This window comes from Antennarius striatus, chromosome 24, assembly GCF_040054535.1.
Source record: "Antennarius striatus isolate MH-2024 chromosome 24, ASM4005453v1, whole genome shotgun sequence".
NCBI lineage: Eukaryota > Metazoa > Chordata > Actinopteri > Lophiiformes > Antennariidae > Antennarius > Antennarius striatus.
Window position 1 is genome coordinate 4,691,850 of NC_090799.1, and position 26,743 is coordinate 4,718,592.

Here is a 26,743-nt window from a genome sequence, read left to right on the forward strand (position 1 = left end):
ATAATAAAAAAAAATTTAATATATGGAAAAATTACACAAAATGAGGGTTGCTTTGAGGATCACTAAACGGTAGATGTAAAAGCTTCGTTAAAAGCAGTGTCTTTACTTTTTTCAAATTCTTATCATGATTGGTCCTTGCAATTTCAAATCTAAAGACAAGCAGCTTGGCTCCTGATGTCTGCAGTCAATTCAGGAAGTATCTGAGAAACACTCCCAGAAGCTGTGTGATTGGGTGAGCCAGTCCTTTGACCAATCAGAGCACATGTCCTGGATATGTTGGCTTTGACTTGGTTCTTGTTGAAGTCTGTTTATTCAGACAACCTTTTTTTAAAAATTTTTTTTTTATTTCCAAGATCGAAACAAATTTTGTTAAGCTCCAAGCTGGAACTCTATAATCAGTGGTTTGAGCTGAACTGGCTCTTTGCTCGAACTTGAACAGTTTGCTGAGTTTGCACTTCGGTGATAATGAATGCGTCTCGCTGCCAGCCCTACCATACTGCTCTTCTCACAGCAGTCTATGTGCCATTCACAGTATTCATTCACAGATGCACATATGGCCATACACAATTAACACAATTGTCTTTTTTTTATGCTTGGCATGCATACGTCACACATGGCAACAAAAAAGGGTGGGAGGAGGGGGCTTTTTCTCTGTTTGCATGTCTTTGAGGAATGAATTAATTCACTGTAATCCAGTTCAACCACAACGAACACCAAATCCACATTTTTAGTTTATCTCCTGTCAGTAGTATAGTTTTTATAATTGTAAAAATTGTAGTTTTTGTTGTGTTTTGGGTTGAGATATTTGAATATTTGTGAAACTCACTGCCTTAATCTTCAGTTACATTGACGTTTCATCGGATGCGTGTTTTATTCATCTATCTTTGTGTCAATAACTTTGATTGGGTTCTTTGTTTGTCATTGTTGTTTGTCATTGTCAGGCTCTGATGAAATGACAAGCTAAACCAGACAAATGATTTTTTTGCATGAGTGCGATCTCATGATGTACTAGTAGTACTAGTATGAAGGGTCCTGAGGTGCTAAAATTACAAATATGATATGGTTGTGTTTTGACCGGAAGTTTTTAATTTGTAAACTTCTTTGAATTAATTTATGTAGAATAAAAAGGTTGGTCTTTGGATATAAATATCCAGGTGACGCTGGATTATTGGTTCAATATTGGTGCTAATCAATCCGTCACTAAGCCCAGCCTTGCTCATCCTGTGATCCATTTGACTCAGTCTGCTCGGAACCTCTCCTGAGCTGATCTGTCCATCATAGCAAAGAGATGGGTATTCCAATGTGAGTACCAGCTGTGTTTTGAGTGTGGACTAATGCATTGTCGTCTCTTCTTCCTCAGATGACATTGTGCAGAGGGAGGATGGTCCGCTGTTTGCAGCAGAAATTGGCTCTGAACTGCAGAAACAGTTTGCCATCATGCCAGGTTGGTTTGGTTTCTTTTATTTGGTTTCTTTCTTTTAACAGAGTGTGTTTCTTGTGACTGGGTATTGATCAAACGTGTGTATTAGTTTTGACAGTTAATTTATTTTAACTGTTTGCCAAATGGTGACAAAATTGTGTGAAAATCAAGGTGGTTTTGTCTCTGATGGACGAAAAATGTGATCCAAATTGCAGAAAAAAATTCTATTTACAGATTAAAATTCAAATGTTACAATTTTCCACACAATGTCCAACTTGCAAAATTATGAAAATTTGTAACGTTTCAGCATCTGATGAAGGTTAAGCACTGAAACGCAATGTTTTGGTATTATTCTAGGAGGCAATTCAAGTTTATATAAAGTTTTGTCTTTGAATCTTGTGATATATTTGTCCCTGTCTTATGCGCATGTCTAAAAATTATATGCATTACATTCTTCCACTTAAAACTCTCGCACTGGAATGCACAAAGCAACAAAGGAAAACATATATTGTTGGTTACCATGCTCATCTTGCCTGACCAATGGCTGCACGTAAATAATTCATCCTCATTGTGATTTGGTCTGCAACCTGACACAACACTGAAAGAGAAGGTCGAGTTCATGTGCGTGAGACTTTTGTGGAAAATGTGCACCCAAATTAATTTCAAAGACCATTGTTGTCTTTAGTTATGGGGTCCTGAATTTATAAATCAAGTTAAAATGAAAAGGATTCTGAAGTCTCTATATTCACAAAATTTAAGTATTTAACTCTAGTCAGGAAAATTGCTTATACTGTATATAAAGTAATCATATTGAACACAGAAGCAGGTTTACTCCTTTAGATTATTATGTCTCATGAGAGTACAAAAGCAGGATTATTATGAGGTACAAATGTTAATGTAAGTACATCTTATTTTCAAATATTTTCAATAGGACTACATCAAATGATTGTTTTCATTGTGGATTGATGTGATGATTATTTTCTCCATCAGTGGTTTGTTTTGTGAAAAGTAGAAAATATCGCAAGTAAGCCTTTTATGAAGCTTGGTTTTTTTTCCCCAACCAACAGGCAAATATCTATAACCCCATTTATTCTGTCATTATTGCCATTTGATTTTGTCCTCATAAGTGAATATTTTTTACAGCACAATACCTGTCTGATTACAGATCAACAGCACACAATGACAACAATACAACAAACAAGACCTTCAATTGACAGACAGCAGAACATACCTGGGCCTGTTTACCGGGGTTGTGGTTTAAGATGATTAAAACCTGTTTTTTTTTTAAATGTAAATAGTAATTTGATGTGAAGAATTGTTTAACATTATCGTATGTATTTTGCATTGAATGTTATATCACTTGGATATTAAAAGTTTTTGTTGTAACATTCTCTTAAAAGGATTTGGTAATTACTTGGGTTTTAATTTAATGTTTAGTAATAGAGTTGGTTAGGGCATGCATTCTGTTTTTATGAGTTTTTTAAATGAAAAATAGTAAAAACAGAGCAAACAATAAGAGATGGAGAAATCTTTTTCATGCTTCTGGGATTCACTGGCTTGTTGTGTGACTGTTCCTTACCTCTGTCTCCAGGGGGCCGTGGAATGAACGGCAGTCCTGTCATCATCTTCCCAGAATTCCCAGCTTTCAGTGAGCTAGAGGACGAGGAGGTCCAAAGCGTACTAGCCTACCTCACCAGTATTCCCAGGTTGGCATCGAGCAGACTCGCACACATCATCCAGTCTGACAACAATGTGTAAAAGGACTTCTGGCCCCCTTTATTTAAGATGCAATACCTTATATAGCCAGCAGAGGTCAGTACAATACAAAAGGCCTGCTACAAGGAGGGAGACAGAGAGGTTGTAGAAAAAAATGATTACAGAAAAGCATTAATGTAAAATAAAAAACACATACGTTATAAATACGTTACGAAGTCTTCACATTTAATATTATGCCATTCCAATCCAGATTAAATTTGAAAATTATTTGTCAAATGAAACTAAAATAACCCTAAAGGAATGTTTCAGTATGTACATGGGATTAAATTGATCACATTGTGTTTTGGTAATTACTGTAAATCCGGTTTGAATTTTTGATAATACACCTCCATTGCTTCTGCCCACCCTCCTGTTCACTCTCCTCCCTCTCGCTCTGCCTCCTCCCTCTCAGTTCTGCAACCTTTCTTTCACTTGTCCTTCAATACTGAATGCCATCCTGCCATTTCACACATGAATACATCCTCATAATTAAGAAGGAGAGTAATGGCTGTGTTTTTTCTATATATATGTGTGTATACACACATATAAAATGCTTTTATCTGTGTGTGCCATGACTACGTAATATATATATGTATATATATATATACACATTTGCATTTTTGTTCCTCATCACCTTTCATATCCTCTGTCCCCTCCCTTTCTCCTTACAAGCTATGCGCACAGTTGGCTTCCACTGTACTCTGATTGGCTGTGGGAGAACAGCAAGACACAGGGCTTGATTGTGATTGGCTGAGGTTGGGAAGCAGGTGGTGGAGGAGCGGAGGGAGAACAGAAAAGAGGGAGATGCTGGCTGAGGATGTGAGCGGTCACCTCTCGTCATCTGCAGGCTACAAATAGAAGATGTAGGAATTGAGCAGTGACATCAACAGAATCAGAAAAATATCGGGAGGAATGGATTATTTCTGATGATGACATTGGGATATTAAGGATTTTTTTGCATTTTTTTGTTGTGGAATATAGATATTCCCCCATTCTGGCTTCTTTTATGTGGTTTGAATGTTTTCTTCCGTAGCGATGGATTGAGGATTTGCTGTTGCAGCATTCTCTGGGTAGTGTGTTTATTTTCATGTCTGTGTGTGTTGTGTGCAAAAAAATTGGCTAATTCTGACATCCAGATGGACCAACTCAGCAGTCCTCGTATGTTAGCCCCACAGTGTGCACATGTGTGTGTATGTGTGTATCCATATTGTGAGTTTTATTTGCCTGTGTGTGACACTTGCTGGAAATTTGCTGCATTCACACACAGACAAACACACATTCGCTTAATGAGGCAGTTGCATATGGACCTGCCTGTGGAGTGAATGGCTTTTCACATACACACGCATGAGACACAAATATTAACACAAAGCCAAGGTTGCCATGGTTATCACAAGGGTCTCGCTCATAATCAACACGGATGACAAATGATGCCTGCAAGCTGTGCTAAGATTTTAACCTTTTCCTGTATTCTTAATTCTCAAATATTTTTTCTGTTTTTTTGCTGATCCTTTAGTATATTTTTGAAGATGTTAAATTTTGTCACAAAAGCTTTAGCTGAATGCTCTAATCAGGTCGGCCTTTCCTCCAGCAGACTGAAAACGATTTGAACCAAAATGAACCAAGACTTTGTAATTCAGCTAAGAATTCCATTTCATTCTCTTATTATATTTTCTGTAATTAGGATAATTGCTGCTAGATATAAATAGAGGTACATTAATGTTGCACAAGAACCCCTGGTGTGGAAGCTGTACATCCCATCAACACATTCTATAGTTCTCTGGTTAATTTGATGTCACTCAACCATTTAACCTGATGTTTAGACTTTAAAGAAACATTTCACCCAAACTTTTAAATGTAGTTCATGTTTACTCAAGTGGAAAAGACATTTCTGCATATTGTTTTGCTCTTCACATTAGAAGAGCTTTGCAGCATTTATTTGAATATGCAGGTATGTACAGCATAACGCCTGCAGCCTTTAAGCTGAAAGCATTAGAAACCTTTGCAGCATTTATTTCCATTAGCATGAGAAGAAAACTTGATTTAGATAAACTAAAAAATGTCATGTAAACACACACGGAGAATAGTGGTTCTCCCAGTGTTAACAGTATTTTCTTCTCCCCTGCAGCGCTGCAGCATCGGGTGTGGGTTTCATCCTAGTCATCGACAGACGACTGGACCGATGGGCTGCCGTCAGGGCCACCCTCCTGCGTCTCGCTGTAAGACCTCATGTGTTGGCATCAGCTTGTTTGTGTGTGTTATTTGCTGATGAAGTACCCCTGACGGTAGCAGTTCTTCTCATGTTAATGCTTGTTTAAACATGGGTGCAGTAGCTGGTGTCATCTGTGTGTATAATTTGGTTTATTACTACATGGAGTAATATATGTTTTGGCCTTTGGTGTGTGTTTGCTGGATTTAACAAAATGGACATTATGTGTGCGCGAGCACTTTAGTCCATTAACTGTATATGGAGGACTTGTACCAGCAATTAGGTGGCACTTTTTTTTTCTGGATGTTGGAACATGGCAGGAGAGGAGTTAAAAATAGCCAATAGTCATACTGGAGTGGGTGGTGGAGTCTTGTATGAACATTACTGTGTGTGTAGGCAGATACAGTCCTGTTTGAATGATGTAGTCCAGTTCCTGTTAACCCTCAATCTCATTCTGTATTTTGATTTGTGTATTTTTTGTGTGGCATCAATCTGTACTTCAGAATTAAAGGTACAGATTGAGGCTCTCTGAGGCCCTTCATGTGAAAACACACTAAAAGACGAGAGAATTTTATGGTCAGTTAGGTTTAAAGAATTTCCACCAGCTCTGACAACAAGACAGTGAATCTGTTCTTGTTGAGATGCGGAATTAGCCTGCTAAGTATGTTCAGGATATGCAGATATATGCTAATGTATGCTAATTGGACACAGATTATCATCAACCTTAACATTCTCTCTATGGTATTTCTAAGAAGCTATTCCCACTGTGACAATAAATCATTATGAATCTCCTTTATACAGTAGCTTCACCTACTCAGTTTAACCTGTGAACAATAACACCTACACAATCAAGAACCCCCCCCTCCCACTAGTAATAATGGACCATTCCTGGTCTGTTATCTTAATTCAGTCCATTGGCCCTACTGATAGTGGGGAACAATCAATGGTCTTTTTTATAATTGGTGAAAAGTTAAGAATAATGAAATTGTGAAAAGTCACATTTTTGTTTGTACGAAGCATAAAAATGTAGTGATCTGCGGACAAACTGATATTGATTGAAAGACCTCATTACCTAACTATGTCTGTAACTGATAGGATGTTGAACTGTGATCAGTTTTATTAATTATTAATTTTGTTTTTTCTAAATGACTTATCTTTTAATCCCTTTTGAACAATCATTCAAACTTTGGAGAATTTTATTCCTCTTCAGTGAGAGGACAACATTGGTTTATTTGGTGTTCAACATAAAAATTGGGATGAGCAAGTGGCTACCTTAGCTTAGCCTGAACAAAATATACAAAACTCACTAATAAACGTGCCAGAGATGTTAAGTGTAATGCGTAAACGTGTAAAATAGCTCCTTGTGTCTAGGATTATTTTATTGGTTTGGTGACACTTTGGTTTATTTAATGAATGAAACAAAATTAATGTAGTCTCTTATGTGAGTTTAGATGTGTTGGTACATGCTGTTGTTACCTTTGGTCAGAGCCTGGATAGCCCTTTTCCCATTTCTACTCAGTGTGCTAAACTAAGCCAACTAATATGCTTTACAGAAGAAGGTGAATATTTCTTTTCCGAAGTTAAGTTTATATATTTTTTCCCTTTTGTCTGTTTGCTTAGTTGCAGGATTTCACAAAATCTGCTTGACAGTTTTTCAGCAATGTTGTTGGAAGTATTGGGTAAAAACAGAACCGAGTTTTGATTTAGAGTCAAATATTCTTTTTTTTTTTTTTACATTGCAAACAGTTTATTTGTAATTTTTCTTAGTCCTGAAAAATACGCAATGGCTGTTGTAACTTGTTGAAGGCTAATAATCTTGTTTAGACTCTGTCTTTTAATGTCTTAAAATAATTACAGTTGTAATGTAAATGAATAGGATTCTGAACTAGGTATGCATTAGAAAATTAAAGCAAGTTCCATCAATATAAATGGGAATGTGATGCGTGCATGAGAGCCAAAGAGAAGGTCCTACAATATAATTTCATCATATTCAGAAAAAGAGCTTCTTTAAATCCACACTTTTTTTATCCAGTCAATCAAAAGATTCTTCAATATTATTTCTACTTTTACTCCCCACTCCCTTACGTGTGATGTCCTTCTTGAACGTGCTTGCTTTGTCAACTAGCCAATGACACATGGTGTCACAGGAGTGTAGTTACTCATCTTCCTGTGAGACGCTCTGCTCATCAATGCCGTTCAAGGTCACCCGCTGCCATTTGCTGGTTTGCTCCTGCAAAGAAAAAAAAAAAGCGCCATGAGTTTGCATTTACAACCTCAGCATTCAGCACATGCACAGATGCTCTCATGTCACCATGTTAATTGAACGATTATCCATAATTGACATATGAACTCTCATGGCAATAGATACAACCATTTCTGCAGAAAATGTGCAGCAATTCCAAATAGAGCTTTTTCTGGGGCTGCTGAACTCAAGTGTGTTAAGCCTATAATTTAATCTGCACAGAAAAATCAAAATAAAGTAATGGACCATTCAGGCTATTTATACACTTACATATTGATTTTTTTTTTTTGAACACCAGCTGCTTTGGGATATAACACCAATTGCTTTAAGATATAACCTTTTATTAGCATCAAAGAACCAGCACTCAAAGCAACAGTTTCCTGCAACCTAAGACATGCTAGTAAAAAATCTAGAAATTCTGGTTCATTAATGTATCAATAACATCAATAATCAACTTGTTTGCTCCATGATTGTACTATAGAGCCAACTACATTTAATTGGGATAAACAGTATTCAGTCTAATGATGATGGGACACTTTCTTCTCTGCAACAGCCCTTTGTGGCTTAAGGTAATAAAAATGCAGCCATTCAAGCGCAGAGGAACATGGCTGCAGGATGGGGACTCACACTGCAAACAAGAATTTAATGCAGCCAACGACAAAGGCGATACAGTACAGGAAGCTTTTGTCAAGCTCCACTTGAATCTCTTTCTCCTAATTGGGACTCCTTGTATGTCCAAAAAGCAGTGATGGAGACAGCGGGGAATGCAGCATATGGAGGGAGGTGCTTTCATATGATGGCTATCCAACTCCCAAGAGACCTGTGTGGATGTCATTAGAGGACATGGCTGAAGTGGAGATCCTCCCTGCGTCCTCACTTGATGAATATAAATCAGCCAGGTCAACAGCAAATGATATTCTAATCCTTATCATTTATTTATCTGAAGTGTGTATGGGTGTGCAATGTATACGTGTGTGTCCAGGGGTGTGTATGCTAATTAGCAAGTCTGTGTTTGGCTGTCAGGGGATGCACTGAGCAGATTGTGTATTATCATGTTAATGTGGAGATACAAATTCAAGCAAGACCTCTCAGGGTTTATTGAATTAAATAGATTCCTATCACTCTTACAGCTTCCTGTGTTTTTAATGCTTTTATTGGTCCAAGTTAAATAGAAGAAGTTTAAGGCGATATATACAAGAATGCAGCCATGGATCTTGACTGAATTATAATTGATACACACACACATACACACGCTTTCTCTCCTTCATTCCTCTGTTGCATTCTGTCATGCAGTGACTCTCAGTCTTATATTTTCCATGCATTTTTCATAGAGGAGGGTTTCCATGACAACATCGCACAGGCATCATGTCTGTCCGGTTTGGTTCGATTAAAAAAAAGAAAACAGAGGGAGAATCTCAGATGTGTGTGCATCCATTCCTCCTGCATGCATGGCCCAGGTTAAAAAAAAATTAAAACAGGAATTTAAATTATTGCCACAGGCATGATGAAGTATCTTAAGAAAACAAGAGATGTACAACTTCCTTTTTAATTTCAATTACTTTCAAAAGGAAATCTTCAACATATAAACATTCAACTTACTGAACAAACTTGTGCCACTGTATCCTACTATTGTCCTGCAGTTCCGCTTTCTGTCACAACCCCCGCCCAGTCCAATATTTGTGGCGGGCAGACATTAAGTTCAGTGAAATTACGTGAACTTGAATTTTATTTTTCTGTGTATATTCCGAAAACCGCCGTGTAAATCAGGAACGACTTGACTCTAAAGGACCTATTCCTTTATTTTCTTTTGTTGTTTTTATGTCCTGTAATTATTTCTGGTAAGTCTCAGCAAATAGTACTTTTGTATTTAGAGTAGTAATGACATTTACGTACATACAATTCAGCCTACGAACAACCTCTCTGAACCAATTGTGTTTGTATGTTGAGGACTACCAGCACACTATTGAAGACACCGCTAAAATGAAGCCATAAAAGATTAGAAGCCTGGGAATGCTGTGATATGTGAGCCAGAATGAAAATGTCTGATTACTGTGACATCATCTAAACAAGAAAGATTCACATCCTTCTTGACTCACCGCCGTTTTTTCTCCAGACTTTATTTATAGCAGCTCTAAAGATTTTATGAGTTCATCTCCCATATCTGAGCATGCCTCTGGCTGTGTGTGTGTGTGTGTGTGCGTGTGTGTCTACATCATCCTACATTGATTTATGCCTAACAGGGCGAAGTAATCCACCCAGGATTTTAACGGAAGTCATAACCGATACAGCCCTTTTAGCTGAGTGGCCTCTTGGGCTGGGACACTGTGTAAAGCCAGTCCTGTGATACTAACCCGCTAATGTGGACATGGAGGGACAGAAACAATTTTTATCCTAACTATCGAGGGCTGTTTTACCTTTATAGTTTATTTGGAAAGCCGAACAATTATGAAGAAATGTAGATGATGAAGTGTGTTTTGAATTCAAGAAGTCTTGTCATGGTTGATTTAGGATTACGATGTCACTGTCGTTTGGGATTAGGACGAAGCGAGCAAGTATTGTCACAGTGTCCTAATCAGGTCAGTTGTGAGATAAATGGATGATAAATGAATTTCTTTGCAAGATGCAGATTATTAGTTTTAAATTGTATATATGCATAAATATTGTAAATCACTTGTATTTAGCCTCCTCTGCATTTTACTCTTTATTTTATTGAATATGTGTAAAATATGTGACGGTAAAATACAGCGTGATTCGTCTCTGTGTAGCCATTAGGTGTCAAATTAAAAATAGGACAGTTCTACCTTGGTGTTTATGATGATGATGATTCTGGATGAATGACAGGGTATTTTAAGCTCTTTAAGGTATGACTTCATATGTGAGTTGAAGGACGTTAAGCTCTATTCTTGATTTTACAGGGATCCAGTGTAAGAAGCTAATGTAAAAAAAAGACATGATCTCTAGTTCTGATTGTGCATCATCGTTTTGCATCAACTTGGGAGTTTTATTGGAGACTTATTGGAACAGGTAGACTAAGAAGGCTGTCTTACAAATTCCCTAATATGGGAGATCAAGACACGTCCTCTTTGAACATGGTTCCTTGCAGTAATGTGTTGCGTTTAAGTTTAAGGTAATGTCGTCCAGTTTTTCTGAGCTGTTTGTAGGGCCCAGCACATTAACCTATTTTATTTTTCTGAATTAAACTGCTGAAAACTTCAGGTCAAGGTTTAATCACTGAAATCTGAGAATGTCTGCCCTTGTTTCCCTTTCAGGGTTCATTTCCAGGGAACTTACACTTGGTTCTGGTGTTGCGTCCCACTACTTTCCTCCAGCGGACTCTGTCAGACTTCCTGTTCAAGTTCAACAAGGATGAGTTCAAAATGAAGGTGACAGTACGACCTGAGCTCTACATTTGTTGTTTTTTTCTTTTTTTTTTTTTTCTGTCTTTTATTGGTTGCTTTGTTTTTTAGGTGGTGATGCTGAGTTCGGTAACTGAGCTCCACACCTACATCGACCCAGGACAACTGACAACAGAGCTGGGCGGCACGCAGGAGTACTGCCATGACAGCTGGATCTCCCACCGCACTGTATGCACACAAGTTTATGGATTACACACTTTCACATTTTGAAGCATCATTTGCCGATGTTGGCCAGTTTTTAATTATTCTTATGTTGGAATGCTGTGGGGTGAAATTTGTCCTCATTCGCAGGCAATAGAAGCATTCGCCCTCATGGTGAAGACCACAGCTCAGACCCTGCAGGCTTTTGGCACTGAGCTCGCTGAGACAGAATTACCTAATGATACCGAGGCCACCACCAAACTTCTGCACACACACACTCTGAAAAAGGATAAAATGAAGGTCAGATTTTCTTTTTTTCTACCCATCAATCTTCTTGTCACCCAGATTTTTCTCAGCTGAAAGAAATTGTAGGTATCATCATGTTTTCGGTGTTAATTATAATTAAAGTAATTGATAATTATTTCTACATTTATGTCTGAGTAGTGGATATTAATATTTCTTCTGTGTTTAATAAAGTATATATCTATCTTGTTCTATTTCCAGGAGGACCTGCAGGTGGCGCTGTCTCAAGGGGGACGTTTGCTGGACTGTATCAATGAGCCTCTACAGACAGACCCTGAATACAGCATGGCCCACGATGAAATAGAAAACTTAGCTACCGTACAGAGGTAGAAAGATGGATGAATGTTTGCATACGCTTATATTAATAATTTTTTGCTGAAATGAATAGAAATTTTGCTTTAAAAATCAGATTTTCTTGTACAGTTGTTGAATAAATGACATGAAACAATTGAAAGATAAAGAAAAACAAATAACAATTTAAGATTTCAGCCTTAGTTTTTGTGGTATGAATGTGGTGCTTAATAATATTGACATGGAAATAAATGCTTTCAAATGAAAGAACATCAGCTTGAAATTAACAATACGACAGGTCAACTTTTTAAAAAAAATGATGGACATGTGACACAGTTGTGAATGTGTACAAACATTTATCTGCATCCCCGTGGATGTACAGGCATTTTGGTAAATTAGTTGCTTAAATAAAGGCTTGATATCAACTATAATCCTTGTCTCCTCATCCCTTCAGACTCCTGGGCCAGTTGGATGAAACAGAGACAGCATTCGATGATTTCTGGGAGCGTCACCTCACCAAACTGGAGCAGTGTTTACAACTTCGCCACTTTGAGCATCACTTCCGTGAAGTGAGTCGACCTGTGGAAAATCCCCTCACTTTTTTATGTGGTACTTGAAAGGTGTACCAATATCGCAATTTGTGTGTTTGTAGGTGCGCGCCCAACTTGATGTGACATCAGAGCGGTTATGTGGCTTCTCTGAGGTCAGCGTGAGCCCCGCCCATGCTGAACATGTCCTCCAAGAGCTCAGTGGCCATGAGGATAAGGCCTGTGTAAGAGACACACACACACACACACACAAAATGGCTGAAGACAAAGTCAACTTTATTGATCCCCTACAGGGAAATTATCTACATTTTTGAAAAAATGAAAAAGGGTTTATTTTTTTGAATTTAATCATTGATTTAATCATTAAAATTAAACCGAGAAATCAGCCTTTTACAATGGGATAACTGCTTTTTGGTGGGTCTGAAATCAGTTGTACAGCATTTGTGTCACACCATCAGAATCTATTGTCTTTGTGCCTTGAAGTACACTCTCATGTTTCAATAGGATGTATTAGACAATGCCCTGTCCCTGGCCAGCGAAGGCGACAGGCTGATAGAAAATTCCCACTACGCTGAGGACTCCATCAGGCCCAAGTGCAACGAGCTGAGAGGAGTGTGTGAGGAGATCGGCTCTACTCTGAGGAGCAAGAAGAACCTCCTGCTGAGGGCAATGGAACTGCACCATGCTCTTGAGAAGGTAGAGGACTGGATTACAGACACGAAGGATTGCATAAGAAAAATGTTTTTCCTGGGCATCCACATTCACAAGTAACTTCTGCCATTATTTCTATGAAACCCTTCTTCTCAGGCATCACGGTGGTGTGAGGAGGGCATAGTCCTGTTAGCCAGCCAGCCAGTGGACCGTTGTCAGTCTCAGGATGGAGCTGAAGCAGCTCTGCTAGAGCTAGAGCGATACCTGGACACGGCGCCGCTTCACACCCTCACCGACCGCAGCGCCATCTGCTGCCAGTACGAGGCGACGCTAACTCCTCAGCTGAGGGTTAGTCTGAAAGCATTTCAATACATTTTTAAAAATTCTTATCTATTTTAATTGGGAGAGGCTTGTGGTTGAAGTAAATATGATTTACTTCAATTTGATTTTTTTTTACTTTACCAGTTGTATAATAAGTCTGAAAATTCTTTGCTGCTACTTCAATGGGGTTGACAGAACTTATATCACCCAAAAATAAAGGAAGCAAGATCCCCCAAAACACACCCTAGTGTAAAAAAAATTATTGCCATGATCTCTGTTAATCAATTAATGATCAGCAAGGACAAGTGAGCAGGATTAGCAATTAATTTATTTTTTATTTTATTTTAAAAGAGCACTTTCAAATGACAGTGTCATATTCTGTTACTTTCATTCTCAATTACATATACAATATAGACAATGACATTATCATAAAAATAATCGCAGGTCTCCCAATTAAATTTTTGTGTTGCTGTTTTAAGTTTTTTAACGCTTTGTGTGTGTTAGTGTGAAGTATTTACAAAAAAAACAACTTGGAAAGCTGCGATATATATATATATATATAAAACTAAGAAAAAACCCCAAACAATCTCAACAACACCTAGGTCAATAAACAATTTTCCTGACCTTTTTTCAATAATTTAGGAGAAGTCCAGTCTCATACGGAGTCCATTTTCTCCAAATTTTGTAAAATCTGTCCTTTTGGACTTTGAGGGAGTATGACAACCACTCCATTACATAAAATTCATAAATAATATCAATCCATTCATCTATAGTGGGTGCAAGGGGTTTCAGCCAGTTTCTTGTGATACGTTTTTGGCTTCCGGCTAGCAGAATTTGAACAACTTTTTATCGTTATTTTTCCATCTGTCAAGTTGAATTTCTCCCATATAAACTGCAACAAAGATAAAAGTGATACTGACTCCAAATATATTGTTAGTATGTTTATGGATTTCCTGCCAGTAAGGAATCCTGGGTTTTGATCCTGGGTTTTTCCCCATAAATACCTGGATATCATCACATCCCAGTCCTTGAATTGTAAATGGTTGGATGGGTGACCTTTTTTATTTTTTCAGAGGGTTCATCATATAGGGCTTCAAATACTTCAATAATAGATTTATGAAAACCAAATTTTCTAAAATTTTATACAAAAAAACCCCCTGACTGAATCTCAAAGCCTTTTCGGCTTTTCGTCAAGACTATTATGGCTACTTCTATTCCTTGTTCGGTAATCTGTTCTATTACGTACAAAGTTCTCCAAATGTTACCCTGTGTTTGTATTTGTCTTACAAAGCCAGTTTGGTCAAAATGAATTAGTTCTGGTAATATGTTTTCAATTCTTTTGGACAGTATAGTTGTAAATAATTTATAGTCTATATTCAACACACTAATTGATCAATAATTGCTGCACTACAACTTATCTTTTCCATCCTTTGGCAATACAGAAATAATGGCATGTTTCCAGGAAGCCGGAATTTTTGAAAGTTCTCAATAATACTGGAGTCAGTGTTTCATATTTTTCACATAAAAAATAAATACTAAACCATAAATAAAAAACAAACATATAGTATAACAAAATTATGTATGACTTTCACTTCAGAGGTCTTTGTTGTGACCCTAGGGCCTAGACTCTCTAGGGGAAGCCCCTCCCTCAATCCAGAAGAGGGGGCCCATTTAATACACCTGTCTGGGCCAACAGACATTTAAGGGGAAAAAAGCTTGAAGGAGTCGCTGAGTAACTTCTCCACAAATGAAGTCATGGATTGGAACTGCTTTTCAGCTCCCTCGGCAACCCCATAGATCCGTATATTTTCCCGTCGGCTCTCCTGATCCGTTATCTTCGCGTCTAGCAAGTTATGTAGCGTTTCTCTATTTTGAGCCCGTTCCTCAACTTTTGTTATTCGTTCTTCTTCCTCGTTTAGTCTTACGTTGGTCTTAAAAATTTCCCCCTTAATGTCCCCCAACTATTTTTGTTGTTTGTTTGACTGCTGAGTCCCCCTCTTCCCTTTCAACCTGGTATCCATCGTTACCCCCGTTTAACAGAGTCTGTAAAGATGATATTTCGCTTATTTAGGGGGTAGTTCAATAACTTTCAAAAGGGTCATATACGGTAAAAGTCATATGCAAGGATTATATATAAAAACTAAAACCGTTAATTTTAATATTATTAATAACGTCATACCTGTTTATTAAGTAAAAAGAAAAAAGAATAACATATTATTTATCAAAATGTTAAAGCCTGGTAGTTATTCTTAAAAAAAAGTTTTAAAAATATTGTATCAGAGTAAATTATTTGAGCATAGAGAAATAACCTCTTTACATTTGTTACGTCTGTTGATTCGTCGGCAAGGATGCTTAATACCAGAGATGCCTGAATTATTTCTATTAAATTTCTCTGCAACTTCAGCCAAACTATCCAAAAGTTGGCTTTCTGTGTCGTATACCAGTCATAATGCATGTTTTGTTGTTTAAGGAGATCCACATCAGGTACACCAATGTCATGCATAAGTTCAATGGTAGTTTTAAACTTGTTGAAGGGTATATCTTCAGCAGCCACCCATTTCACAACCTTTGAAAGAACTAAGATTGCTTTATCCTCCTTGGCATTGGATTTTTCAATGCATACATGCCTCACTCATGGAAACAATTGCGTCCCTCTGTGTACAAATGCTTGGATTTTGTTGGTTTTTATTTGTCTTCTGCCACTTCATTCTTACTGTTACTGTCCAGAGAAATATCTGTCTCTTTGTCTTCATACATTTATGATTGATATTTGTCCAAAAAGGCACTGATTGTCATTTGTTTTTGGGGTTTTTTCGGAGGCATGGTGGTATTGTTAACATTAATGCGTCGCTCTTTCACTGCTGCGTGCAAAATGAGCGGACGTCGTGTTGCCGTTGATTTTAACGGGGGCTGAATCCCGCAGGTGAGTCTGACGTGAGACATAATGGCGATTTCCGGGTTCGAAATTAAAGTGGAAGAATGAATAAATTGTGAATATTTTTTATTGAATGTACGTGCATTTTTCCCACTATTATATCATAGAAAAAGGTAGCACCGACTTTTTAAATTTTTTTAAAAATTGTAAGCATTTGAAGCTTGCGCCCGTGGGACGCACGCTGTCCGACGATCGTGCGTCCCCGCCAAAAGTTGTGCGTCGAAGACGCGAGGACGCACGCAAACGAGAATACCGGGGTGCAGTCGGGAGGTGCTCAACTAAGCTGCCATCTTGTCTGTGCCTCACCCGAAGCAATTAATTTCTGATCTACTTAATTTAGCATATCGATTTTTTTTTTCATGAAAAACATCTAACATCAGTAACGAAGAAATTTGTGGGAGATGTAAGTAATTATTAATGCAATAAAAACATTAACCCGTAGTTACAGACGTTTATTATCAGTTTAGACCTCATAGATAAGTAGTCCCAAACCTTTTTTGCGCTACGGACCAGTTTCACATCAGATATGTTCACAGACCGGACTTGAGGTGTGGTGGATAAATACAATAAAATGAAATAATGCAACCAGCATAAAAACTGTTATAATAAATATAATATATATATATATATAATATATATAAATATAATAACCTGAATCCAATGCATATGCAGCTTTATTAGCAGCGTCCTATTAACATTACATCATTGAGGCCAGGAAATTAAAACTGTGAGCACAGTACAGAATTCTACGAGAAATAATCTATGGGCCAGTTATTGTAAAAGTTTTGTCTGCCTGGCTAAACTCTTGCTCCATTTTTTAAAAAAAATTAAATATCTGTGGTCCTTTTTTTGCTTTCAATTAGGAGCAAGTAGAGAAAGTTTTCCAGAAGCAAACTTCAGTCCAGGAGATGTTTGAGAAACGACGAATCAGCTTGAAGAAGCTTGCTGCCAAGCAGACCAGACCAGTGCAACCAGTAGCACCAAGGCCTGAAGTGAAGTCTCCACTTTCTTCTCCCAGTGAGCATGAATAGATTAACGATGATTTAATGGAAGAGTTGGGTGTGTGTCAGGACTCAGTTGGTTTTCTCTCCGTCCTACAGATCAGCAGAAAAAAGAGAGAAGATACTCAGCAGATAATGTCATCTGTAAAAAGGTAAATGCGCTTAAGGTGCAGTGATGTTGTGAAACCAAAGGTATGAAGGTGAGTATAATTATACAATGAATATGAATGTGTGTGTGTGTGTGTGTGTGTGTGTGTGTGTGTGTGTGTGTGTGTGTGTGCAGGTGGACTCTCCCTTACATAATGGTGGCACCAGGCATGCATCGCTATCGGAAGAAGAGGAAAACCTAGCAGTACTCAGACGGTAAGAGGTCAAGGGTCAACACTCAGTTCGGAGAACAGCAAGTCCTGGACATCAGAATGGCGTTACAGCGTTCTCCAGAATCCACAGCTTCAGATGATTCAAACTTATTTAAAAATAAGACTGATGGATGGAGTGTTTGTTTTTCCTTATCCAAATGACATGTAAAAACCATTACATGGAAGAACGTACACATGCAAGGCTTATTGTAAAAATTATTTTTACAGCTACATTTATTATATAAAATTTATATTTTAAACAAATTTAGGGGGCTGGATTACAACGCCTAAAGGGCCATATATGGCCCATGAGCCGTAGTTTCCCCATGTCCTCACTAGGGTGTAAAATAAATATTGGTTTGATAGTAATTGTTTAAATTTTGTATTTTCTGTGTTCCAGCCATGTTATGAATGAACTGCTGGAGACTGAGAGAGCATATGTGGAGGAGTTACTGTGTGTGTTGGAGGTGAGTCTTCTTGAAGTACACTCTTAGCTAAATTATAAAGATACATATATTTTATTATACACCCGATCAGGTAGATCAGTGATTCAGTGCATTAGCTTATTCTCAATTCTGGGTTACTATTTCTATTCCTGATCACATGGCTTTTGGACCTAATCCAATTATTCTGTGGTGGGTTGACTGGGAAATTAAAAGTTAATGGTCTCTGTTGATGTCATTTCTATGGAACTACAGGGTTATGCAGCAGAGATGGACAATCCTGCCATGACTCACCTCATGCCCAGCATCCTGCTGAGCAAAAAGGATGTTCTGTTTGGAAATATGTCTGAAATTTATCAGTTTCATAAGAGGTACACTCCCTTTGTGCATTTCAAGTACATGGGAATTATTGTCTGTCAGAAATCTAAAAATGCTGCCGATATGGTTGATAGTTTTTTTTCCCCCCAAACAATTGCATAAAATATCAAAAACTGACTAGATCCATGATCATAAAGGGAGTGCATGATGGCAAAATGTTTGTTCAAAACACTGTCAAACTACATCGTCCTCGCCGCATTATCTTTTCCACTTGTCTCATTCTGACACTTCCTGCTAGAGTTCCCCCTGGAGGCTGTTAGCCTGTAAAATTTGATAAATTAGCTGCATTGTTGCTTAAGCCGCAGAGATCAAATCAAAATTGACGCTCATGTTCTATATTTTTTTACCAGAACATTTCTAAAGGAGCTGGAAGCATACACAGATTGCCCAGAACTAGTGGGCCGCTGCTTTTTAGAAAGGGTAAGCACTCACTTCTGTCTGGTATGGACTTATGATATAAACATGAATAAAAAAATATCCTACACTAAAAATCATTCAAATCAGTTGCAGACATTTACTTCTGCAATCCTGCTTCTGTTTCATTCCATGCAGATGAAGGACCTACAGATCTACGAGGCTTATTGCCAGAATAAACCTCGCTCTGAGAGCCTGTGGAGACAGTGCTCTGACTGTGCCTTCTTCCAGGTTGCCCTCGGCTCATTCACTCAATGGCTAAACCTTCCTTTTCTTAAAGTAATCGAGTAATAAGAGTAATAACCATCCTTTTTGTTTTTCAGGAATGCCAGAAGAAGCTGGAACATAAACTTGGTTTGGACTCCTACCTCCTTAAACCTGTCCAGAGAATCACCAAGTACCAGCTTCTGCTGAAGGTCTATGTTCTTTGCATGCGTCTCTACATTTATGTTTGTTTCTGACCAACTGTATTCACTCCTTATTTATTATTGTGTGTTTGCAGGAATTGTTGAAGTACAGTAAGGGTTGTGATGGCAGTGATGACCTACAGGAAGCTCTCTCCTCCATCCTGGGGATACTGAAAGCTGTCAATGACTCCATGCACCTGATCGCCATCACAGGATATGAGGTCAGATCTCTCTATTCCTGATGCGTGATAACATCATGAAAACGTGACATCACCGTGTTCTACACCATGCTAGGCTCCAACGTAACGTTTGTGTTTAATTTCCACGTCATCAGGGGAACCTATCGGGACTGGGCCGCCTGTTGATGCAAGGTTCCTTCAGCGTGTGGACGGAGCATAAAAAAGGTCACGCCAAGGTGAAGGACCTCGCCCGGTTCAAGCCCATGCAGAGGCACCTCTTCCTGCACGAGAAGGCCTTGCTGTTCTGCAAGAGGAGAGAGGAGAACGGCGAGGGCTACGAGAAAGCTCCGTCGTACAGCTTTAAACACTCCCTCAGTGTAAGCTCAGTTTGATCACATGAATATATTTGCATGTCATTTGGATGGATCGCTGATGGATTCCTCGCTTTCCTCTCTCAGATGAACGCAGTGGGCATTACAGAGAATGCCAAAGGAGACAATAAGAAGTTTGAGATTTGGTGTAACTCTAGAGATGAAGTTTTTATAGTGCAGGTGAGAATAGTGAAAATCTGTGAATAAAGGAAAAAAACTATATCACACAATGCTTTCTAATTATTCATGTCATCTAGGCTCCCACACCGGAGGTTAAAACGGCTTGGATGAACGAGATCCGCAAAGTTCTGACCCAACAGCTCCAAGCCTACAGAGGTATTATCAATACAGATCATTTATCATTTACTTGCCTCATCTGATGGCGGCTGATGAGTAACTGATAATGGATTATTTTAGTTGCCAGTCAGCAGAAGAGCTCAGACTGCGTTTCTCCGAGTCCCACCAGCAACAACATCTCCAGTTCTCTCAGGTCAGCTTCTAGCCTTGAAACAATTCCAAACATACGATGAACCTACAGGTACGACACCTGCTCTTACTGTAATTCTTCTTCTCATTTGCAGTCCGTTTCGCAGTAATGGACCCAAAAACCTGAAGAAGCAACAGGAAGAGAAGAGGACGGAGCCTAACACAGTCTCTGAAGTCAACTCCTGTTCTTCACCGAAACACAAAGGTGACTTTTTGATGAGTGCTGCATCAACACAATCAAATACAACCGAGAAAGACCCTGTGCTTCCATAGACGCTTTAACAAATCTGAACTCTTCTTTTCTTCACCTCCTACATCTTCATGGTTCATTTTCATTCTTTTTTGTTCTTTGGCCGCTATTTTTTTTCTCTATTACAACACTCATTCCTTGCATTTTCCATTTCAAACCATGATTTCCAGATGAACCGGTGACCAGTCCAACCACTGACAGGACCTTAGCGGTTAAAAAGCGTTTTACTTTGCAGGGCTTCAGCAATCTCAAGAGTCCAAAAGGTAACTTCATTCAGGTTTTCAAACGGGTACATATTTTAGTGTTATCAATCGGACTGTGAGTCTGCTCTATCAATCCCAGGTGATCAGACAGCAAATCACTGCAATATTTTTTCATTAGAATGACTTATACTTATATATATATGACTTATAGCTGCCTCTCATTTGAGGTTTAATGCTCATTTTTATATTGCAGACACTGCCACCGTGTGGTCAACATGTACCAATACAGTTTCTGCAGGGTCCTGCTATCATAGATGCATTAACAGTGTAATACAGTATATAATACTAGATGAAACTGTATTTTTACCAGTAAATATTCTTCTTCTGTCCACTAACTGTACAGTTAAATCCAATAATTAGATTGATTTTATTTACTCTGCAGGGCAAGTTCTTGGTGTTTTGCTTGGCATGAACAACAGATCTTCTCGCTGGTTTTGATATATAATGATGGGTTGTTGTTGTTTTTTTTTCTTTCTCTAACTCGGCTGTTCTTTCTCATGCTTGTCCTCCTCTTTTTTTACCTTTCCTCGCCTTTTTTTTCTGTGTGGTCAGGCTCAGCTCTTAACTCTGAGCATGGCTCCAAACGTCACTTGGTCAAGAGTGACCCCACACCGTTTGGGTTCAAAGGTATATTTGTCATCTCAGTCTAAATGTAGAGGCCACTGTTCACCTTCTCATCACTCATTACTAAAGTATATTCAGTGTTTTGTCGTTACATTTTGCACGGTAAACTCTGTTTGCAGCATTTAGACCAATGAAAGCTCTTGCATCTTTTTTTGTGTGTCTTTTTTTCATTTTTACCTTTTTGTTTTTTACCTGTGTACTTCAGTTGTCATGAGCACACCAACAATTTTTTAAAGGTCATAACCATCATTACTAAATACATAAATGTTATGGGAATAAGCTGATTGGTTTTATTGCTTAGAGTTAGCATTACTTAACCTTTCTGGGCTATACTGTCATTAAAATGTTTTCATTATAAAGGAGAAATTGAAAAGCAGTAGTATTGATATGTTGATTTCACAACTACTATAATTCATATGATGGTGTCACTGACTCCTTTATCAAACTCTTGGTGAGAAACCAATCAGCATATTTCTAAAAATAAATCTGTGAAGATGCTGCATCAGTTGTTATTGGGGAACAACCTGCGTGTGGGGCCAGTAAATATGGGTGTGTAAGTTGTCTTGAGAATCCACAGCAAGGAGATATCAGCCTCTCTTCCATGACAGGAGGACTAATTCAACTGTCTGAATGATTTTCTGGCTGTGTCTGTCCATTTAGAGCAGGCTTCCCACGTCTCTCTGACTAGAGTCAGATGGATGAGTACCTCTAGTCTGTTACAGAGCAAACAACAAGGTACAGACCCACTCTGAGGGCTGATTGCTGTGGTTTGTGGTGCTCATGATTGATTTTACCTGAGGTAAAGTATTGCATAATATCCACCCTGTAATGAGTCCTATTGTCTTCTATTTGGTTATGGGCTGTTGGCTCTGGATTTCTACTTGGCATATTACAATTTTTGTTTCGTTTAGGTGTCAGTTATTTGCGAAAATGACCGGAGTGTTTGCCCAGCTTTACTTTACCTCAAAAATCAGTCATTCTTGCTTCTACTGTTGGGTGACGTGGGTTATTGGTTATGCGGTGGTGGACAATTTAGATTAGTAAATGCACCATTTCAACCCCTAACCTTGAGATTTTGGTGGAAAATCCAGCTGATACGTGTTTGTAAATCCTTCATTACCTATCATCTTCATTTATTTTGATCCAGTTTTCTCTCCAATGGTCTTCTTTGGAATTGTGGAGGAGCTTTGTATCATTTAGTGTGTGTCTGTAACTCTTTCCAAGTGGCATTTGGTTTGCTCCTGGCAAAACATTTCATTGTGTGCTGTTGGTGAACTCGATACCAACGGATTATTATAACAATGAGCAATTATAAACAATCCATGCACTACACCAGGAAGCAGTGTAATTCCACATGGATTAGGGGCAGTAGAGATGAAATTAATTCCGTTCATTCCAAATTCCTCTCGTCTTTATTCCTCCCACCTAAAGGCTGGAGCAAGACGTCTCTTTCAGTGGACGCCTCGGAGGAAAATGACGGCTACTCCAGTGGAGAGGACCCCATGAACTCTGACCCTGACGATGAAGTAGGGAAGAAATTGGTAAGTTGGTTTTCCATCTGTCTTTTTTTTATTTATCTTGCCATTTTAACCTAGCTGCATAGTTTCTAGACTATCTTTGGTGACCTTTGACCCTTCAGGCACCAGGAAAGTATACTGTGATGGCAGACTACGAGAAGGCGGGACCTCAGGAGCTGTCCGTCAAAAGTGGAGACATGGTTCAGCTAATCAGGGAAGGAGATAAAGGACAATGGTAAATCTAAATTTTGGGGACCTGAAAGAAGCCTTTTTGGTGTTATTGTGTCGAAGTATATTAAAAAATTTAGCTTTTATTTTGTTATGTGTTAACTTGAAAAACGGCTACTGAAATGTTTCTACATTTGCAATTTAGAGCCAGATCCTTTTTCTTTTCAGGATCTCTCCATAATGAGTGTCCTTTAATAACTGTGTGCAGTATTTTAAAGTGAGAGTAAAGGTGTTTTTTTCAATCCTCTGAAGGTTTGTGAAGAATCTTCGCAGCAGTAAGGAGGGCTGGGTGGCATCAGCAAACGTCCTCAGCCTTATCTCAGAGTCCAAATCTTCCCAGTCACTCAGCAGCTCAGGTATTGTTTCCATAATATATACATTTACACATGTTCTTCACGTTTATCATAGTCAGCCAAGGATTTAAATAAACTGCCTTTTTTGAATGGGGGCGTATTTGAGGACAAAGTCTTCAAAGTATCATAGGAAGGAGGAATTGCTTCTTCTTACCAGGGTGGTACTTGGTGAGACATTTGAGCTCAACCTAACTGTATTTCATTTTTGCAGATGTTTAGAATGTAAATGCATACAGTACATTTTCAGCTTTTAGAGCATTTGGGTACAAATCTACTCATTTAAGCCCAAATTTCTATTAAATTCCAATCTCTATTCCCAGATACTCTATCTGCTCTGATTGCATGAACGTGTCAGTATTTTATAACTCTCCGATGACTTTTTTTTTCAAAAAGAAATGACAATTTGCAGCAGTTGTTTATCTCATCAACTTGGAATGACTAAAGCTCACGTGGCTGTCATTTGTCTGTGTGTCCTGCAGATGGCAGCGTCTCTGGGAATCTGAGCACCTCTTCCAGCTGCAGCGAGACCTACACCAGCTTCTCAGACATCAAGCCCTGACCCAACATCATCATCATCAGTTTCTTCTCATCTCTTAAACTTGAAGAGGCTCCAGGGGGAATTCTGGAAGCTAAGGTCGATGCTAACAGGAAGATGGGACCCGTCTGTTCTTTTGATCGCACAGACATCCAACCAAAAACCAAAGTTACCGTTGTGTTGCTGTTAGTTGTTACACCTAGTTCATTGTCAGGATGATTGGATGTGAAACTCTGTAGTACTTAACAGTTCATTCCAGTTCCAGAAGTATCAGAAATTTAATTATCAGGGAAAAATAGTTCTTCAACATTCATATAAGTAACAGTCATGTGATGAATCACCACCTCTCAGACGTTCTCTGAAAGTGACTGTAAATCTAAATGTGTTCAGTATTACACCCACCTGATTATGTAGCATTAAAGTGGGCAAATTTAAGAGTATCTGCAATAAATGTGAGTAAAGTGGTTTCAATGTTGCTGCAACCCCTTAAGGTTGTCAATATTGCAGCAGTGCGTCAGATTTTTGTGTGAACCACATTCAGGTACAGATACTGTAAGGCTGGTATTTCACAAGATATGTCCGTTGGCTGTAGTGTCTGACGTTAATTGTACACTGTGAAAACTGGCAGCTGGCTGCAAGGAGTCAAAATGCTCTCAACTGAAAAGGCCAAATATTCATGGTGTGATCATTATATGTGTGTGACACACACAGGAACATGTGTCTTTAATCTCTGGTAAGCTGTGTCGAAGTAGTTGCTGTATTCTTCCTCTGTTTCATAATCAGTTTTAAGTTAATTTGATCATTGGATGAATGTCGCCAACAACGCCCAATGGTTTTTGCAGCCTGGAACAACTTCCTCTGATTGATGATTGTCTAACTCACCTCTGAATTGTTCTGGATTTTAACTATCAGGAAGCACAAGAGAACATGCATGAACCAGCAGGTGTAACTTTGTACCTGCAAATCTAAATCTGCAGGTGCATCTTAGAGCAAACCCACCAATTGGATGTCACAAACTCCCAGGGAGAAAAGTGTCGCTTCTTGTATTCATTCTCATCTCTCAGTACTCTGCACAGAAGTCTATTTTGTGTGTCATGGCCACGTTGCTCACCTATCTTTGGTCTGTGCTGTAGCAACAACAGCAGGCTTTGTGTACTCCCAGTGCTCCAAGCCCCAACTCAGGCACGTGACAGTCATCACTTTTCTACAAAAAGGACTAACAGCGGCTCAGGCTAACCTCTTTCTTGCACCGCCATTCTCTAGAGCAATATTTGTTTACTTGACACCATGATGTAGCTGTGTAATCATTACAGTCAAAGGTGCAAAAAAGACAAAAGCCTGACTTTCAGTATGAATTGCACAGCAGGGGTGGTGAGTGATGTAAGGCCCATGTGGTCCCATTTTCCTGAGGAGTGGACTTAACACACTCAAATAAGGAATATTACGTTGCTCTCAATAGGCTTTTCCTCAACTTGTTGTGCAAGATGGAAACTTTTTGTACACCAAGATTTCTAACATATCCACAAAGCAACCTCTTCATTTTTTCATGTCAAACATTGAATTCAGATGAAAGCCAGCCTCATCCGTTTTTCACTTAGAAGGGGCTGGAGACTCATACGTTTAATGTCCCTGTGAAAGGAAAGATTTTTTTTTTTTCCAGAAAAAGGACAAAAAAAGTTTACAGGCCTTTCAAACTGTGAGCTGAACCAGAGTAAACTGTGGCAGGCGTTACGTGTTGATCTGTGTAAGACAGAGAAGTGTATGCTATTCGTGTGCAGATGTGTTCTCTATACCTCACTGTTTTCCTCAAGAGCATGTTTATTGTGTAGAGGATCACAAGTCTCTTTGTCACTCTGTATGTCATCACACTTCGTGGCATGTTCCTCATGGCCTCAGTTTTAAAAGCTCTCGTATAAAAAGTGCTGGAGAAGACAAAGGTCTTTAACAGTCACTTTATTTTTTTATTTTTTTGGTTTATTTGTTTTGGGTGTTTTTCTGCCCTGAAGAAAGCTGACTTGGGCACTAAACTTGTCCGTATGTTGTCATGAGCACACAATGAAGCTTATGGAATTATTTGTACTTTTGAGTTGGAGGCTGGAGAGATCAGAAGTTTTATTTTCTAGTTTATGCAACACATTACAGCAACCACTGTCTTTATTTTCGTATTGTATCTACTGAGTATGGTGTCGATATGAAGATATAATGAGACATATCTGTGAATATTTGTAAATATGTATTTCTGTATTGTAATTAAAATGAAGCTTTAATAAAGTTTGAGATTGTTTCCTCTATTTTGGGGTGATTGGATTTTACTAAATGAAAATTGTTCACGATGTTATTTTTAAATTATAGTTTATGAAATCGCAATTTGTAATCGACTGAAACCCCTAATTGGTTTTTCAGGTTTTTTTCATTATAATTTGCGTTCCACAAAATTGCATTTTGATCCGGAAGTTCGATATTAATCACGTGGTACCTGACCTCCAATGAATTCACTCCAATCTAGCCCGTCTTAACTTGGCCTTGGGGCTCGTTCCAATATGTACATACTGCGTCCTTCAACCTCTTTTCCCCTTATTTTTTTTCTTGTCGATTGAAGCAAAGTACATAATATATAACAGTAAATATTAACTATAAAATTTTTAAGTAAATTCAGATTTTTTCCCCCCGTTTAATTGTTTGTGAAAGCGCAATACCTTGAGACAA

The 26,743-nt window shown here is 38.5% G+C and overlaps 1 protein-coding gene across 8 annotated transcripts in view; it reads left to right on the top strand.

Annotated features, from left to right (window-relative positions):
- Positions 1 to 26,322, top strand: part of mcf2la (mcf.2 cell line derived transforming sequence-like a) — a 49,173-nt gene extending 22,851 nt beyond the window's left edge. For 6 of the 8 annotated variants that reach the window (XM_068309486.1, XM_068309483.1, XM_068309489.1 and 3 more), the window contains 30 exons: positions 1,361 to 1,444; positions 3,012 to 3,126; positions 5,301 to 5,391; positions 10,893 to 11,006; positions 11,091 to 11,207; positions 11,331 to 11,480; positions 11,685 to 11,809; positions 12,229 to 12,343; positions 12,427 to 12,546; positions 12,827 to 13,018; positions 13,130 to 13,321; positions 17,093 to 17,246; positions 17,330 to 17,382; positions 17,514 to 17,593; positions 17,990 to 18,056; positions 18,288 to 18,403; positions 18,761 to 18,830; positions 18,963 to 19,055; positions 19,148 to 19,240; positions 19,327 to 19,452; positions 19,566 to 19,787; positions 19,869 to 19,961; positions 20,039 to 20,117; positions 20,199 to 20,271; positions 20,363 to 20,472; positions 20,688 to 20,780; positions 22,836 to 22,945; positions 23,044 to 23,156; positions 23,402 to 23,505; positions 23,982 to 26,322. In XM_068309486.1, coding sequence (XP_068165587.1) covers positions 1,361 to 1,444; positions 3,012 to 3,126; positions 5,301 to 5,391; positions 10,893 to 11,006; positions 11,091 to 11,207; positions 11,331 to 11,480; positions 11,685 to 11,809; positions 12,229 to 12,343; positions 12,427 to 12,546; positions 12,827 to 13,018; positions 13,130 to 13,321; positions 17,093 to 17,246; positions 17,330 to 17,382; positions 17,514 to 17,593; positions 17,990 to 18,056; positions 18,288 to 18,403; positions 18,761 to 18,830; positions 18,963 to 19,055; positions 19,148 to 19,240; positions 19,327 to 19,452; positions 19,566 to 19,787; positions 19,869 to 19,961; positions 20,039 to 20,117; positions 20,199 to 20,271; positions 20,363 to 20,472; positions 20,688 to 20,780; positions 22,836 to 22,945; positions 23,044 to 23,156; positions 23,402 to 23,505; positions 23,982 to 24,061 — 3,344 coding nt within the window. In that variant the 3' untranslated portion in view covers positions 24,062 to 26,322. Of the gene's footprint in view, positions 1 to 1,360; positions 1,445 to 3,011; positions 3,127 to 5,300; positions 5,392 to 10,892; positions 11,007 to 11,090; positions 11,208 to 11,330; positions 11,481 to 11,684; positions 11,810 to 12,228; positions 12,344 to 12,426; positions 12,547 to 12,826; positions 13,019 to 13,129; positions 13,322 to 17,092; positions 17,247 to 17,329; positions 17,383 to 17,513; positions 17,594 to 17,989; positions 18,057 to 18,287; positions 18,404 to 18,760; positions 18,831 to 18,962; positions 19,056 to 19,147; positions 19,241 to 19,326; positions 19,453 to 19,565; positions 19,788 to 19,868; positions 19,962 to 20,038; positions 20,118 to 20,198; positions 20,272 to 20,362; positions 20,473 to 20,687; positions 20,781 to 22,064; positions 22,140 to 22,835; positions 22,946 to 23,043; positions 23,157 to 23,401; positions 23,506 to 23,981 lie in introns of all 8 variants that reach the window. The other 2 variants (XM_068309484.1, XM_068309487.1) reach the window with 2 other exon arrangements.
- Positions 26,323 to 26,743: the final 421 nt, after the last annotated feature.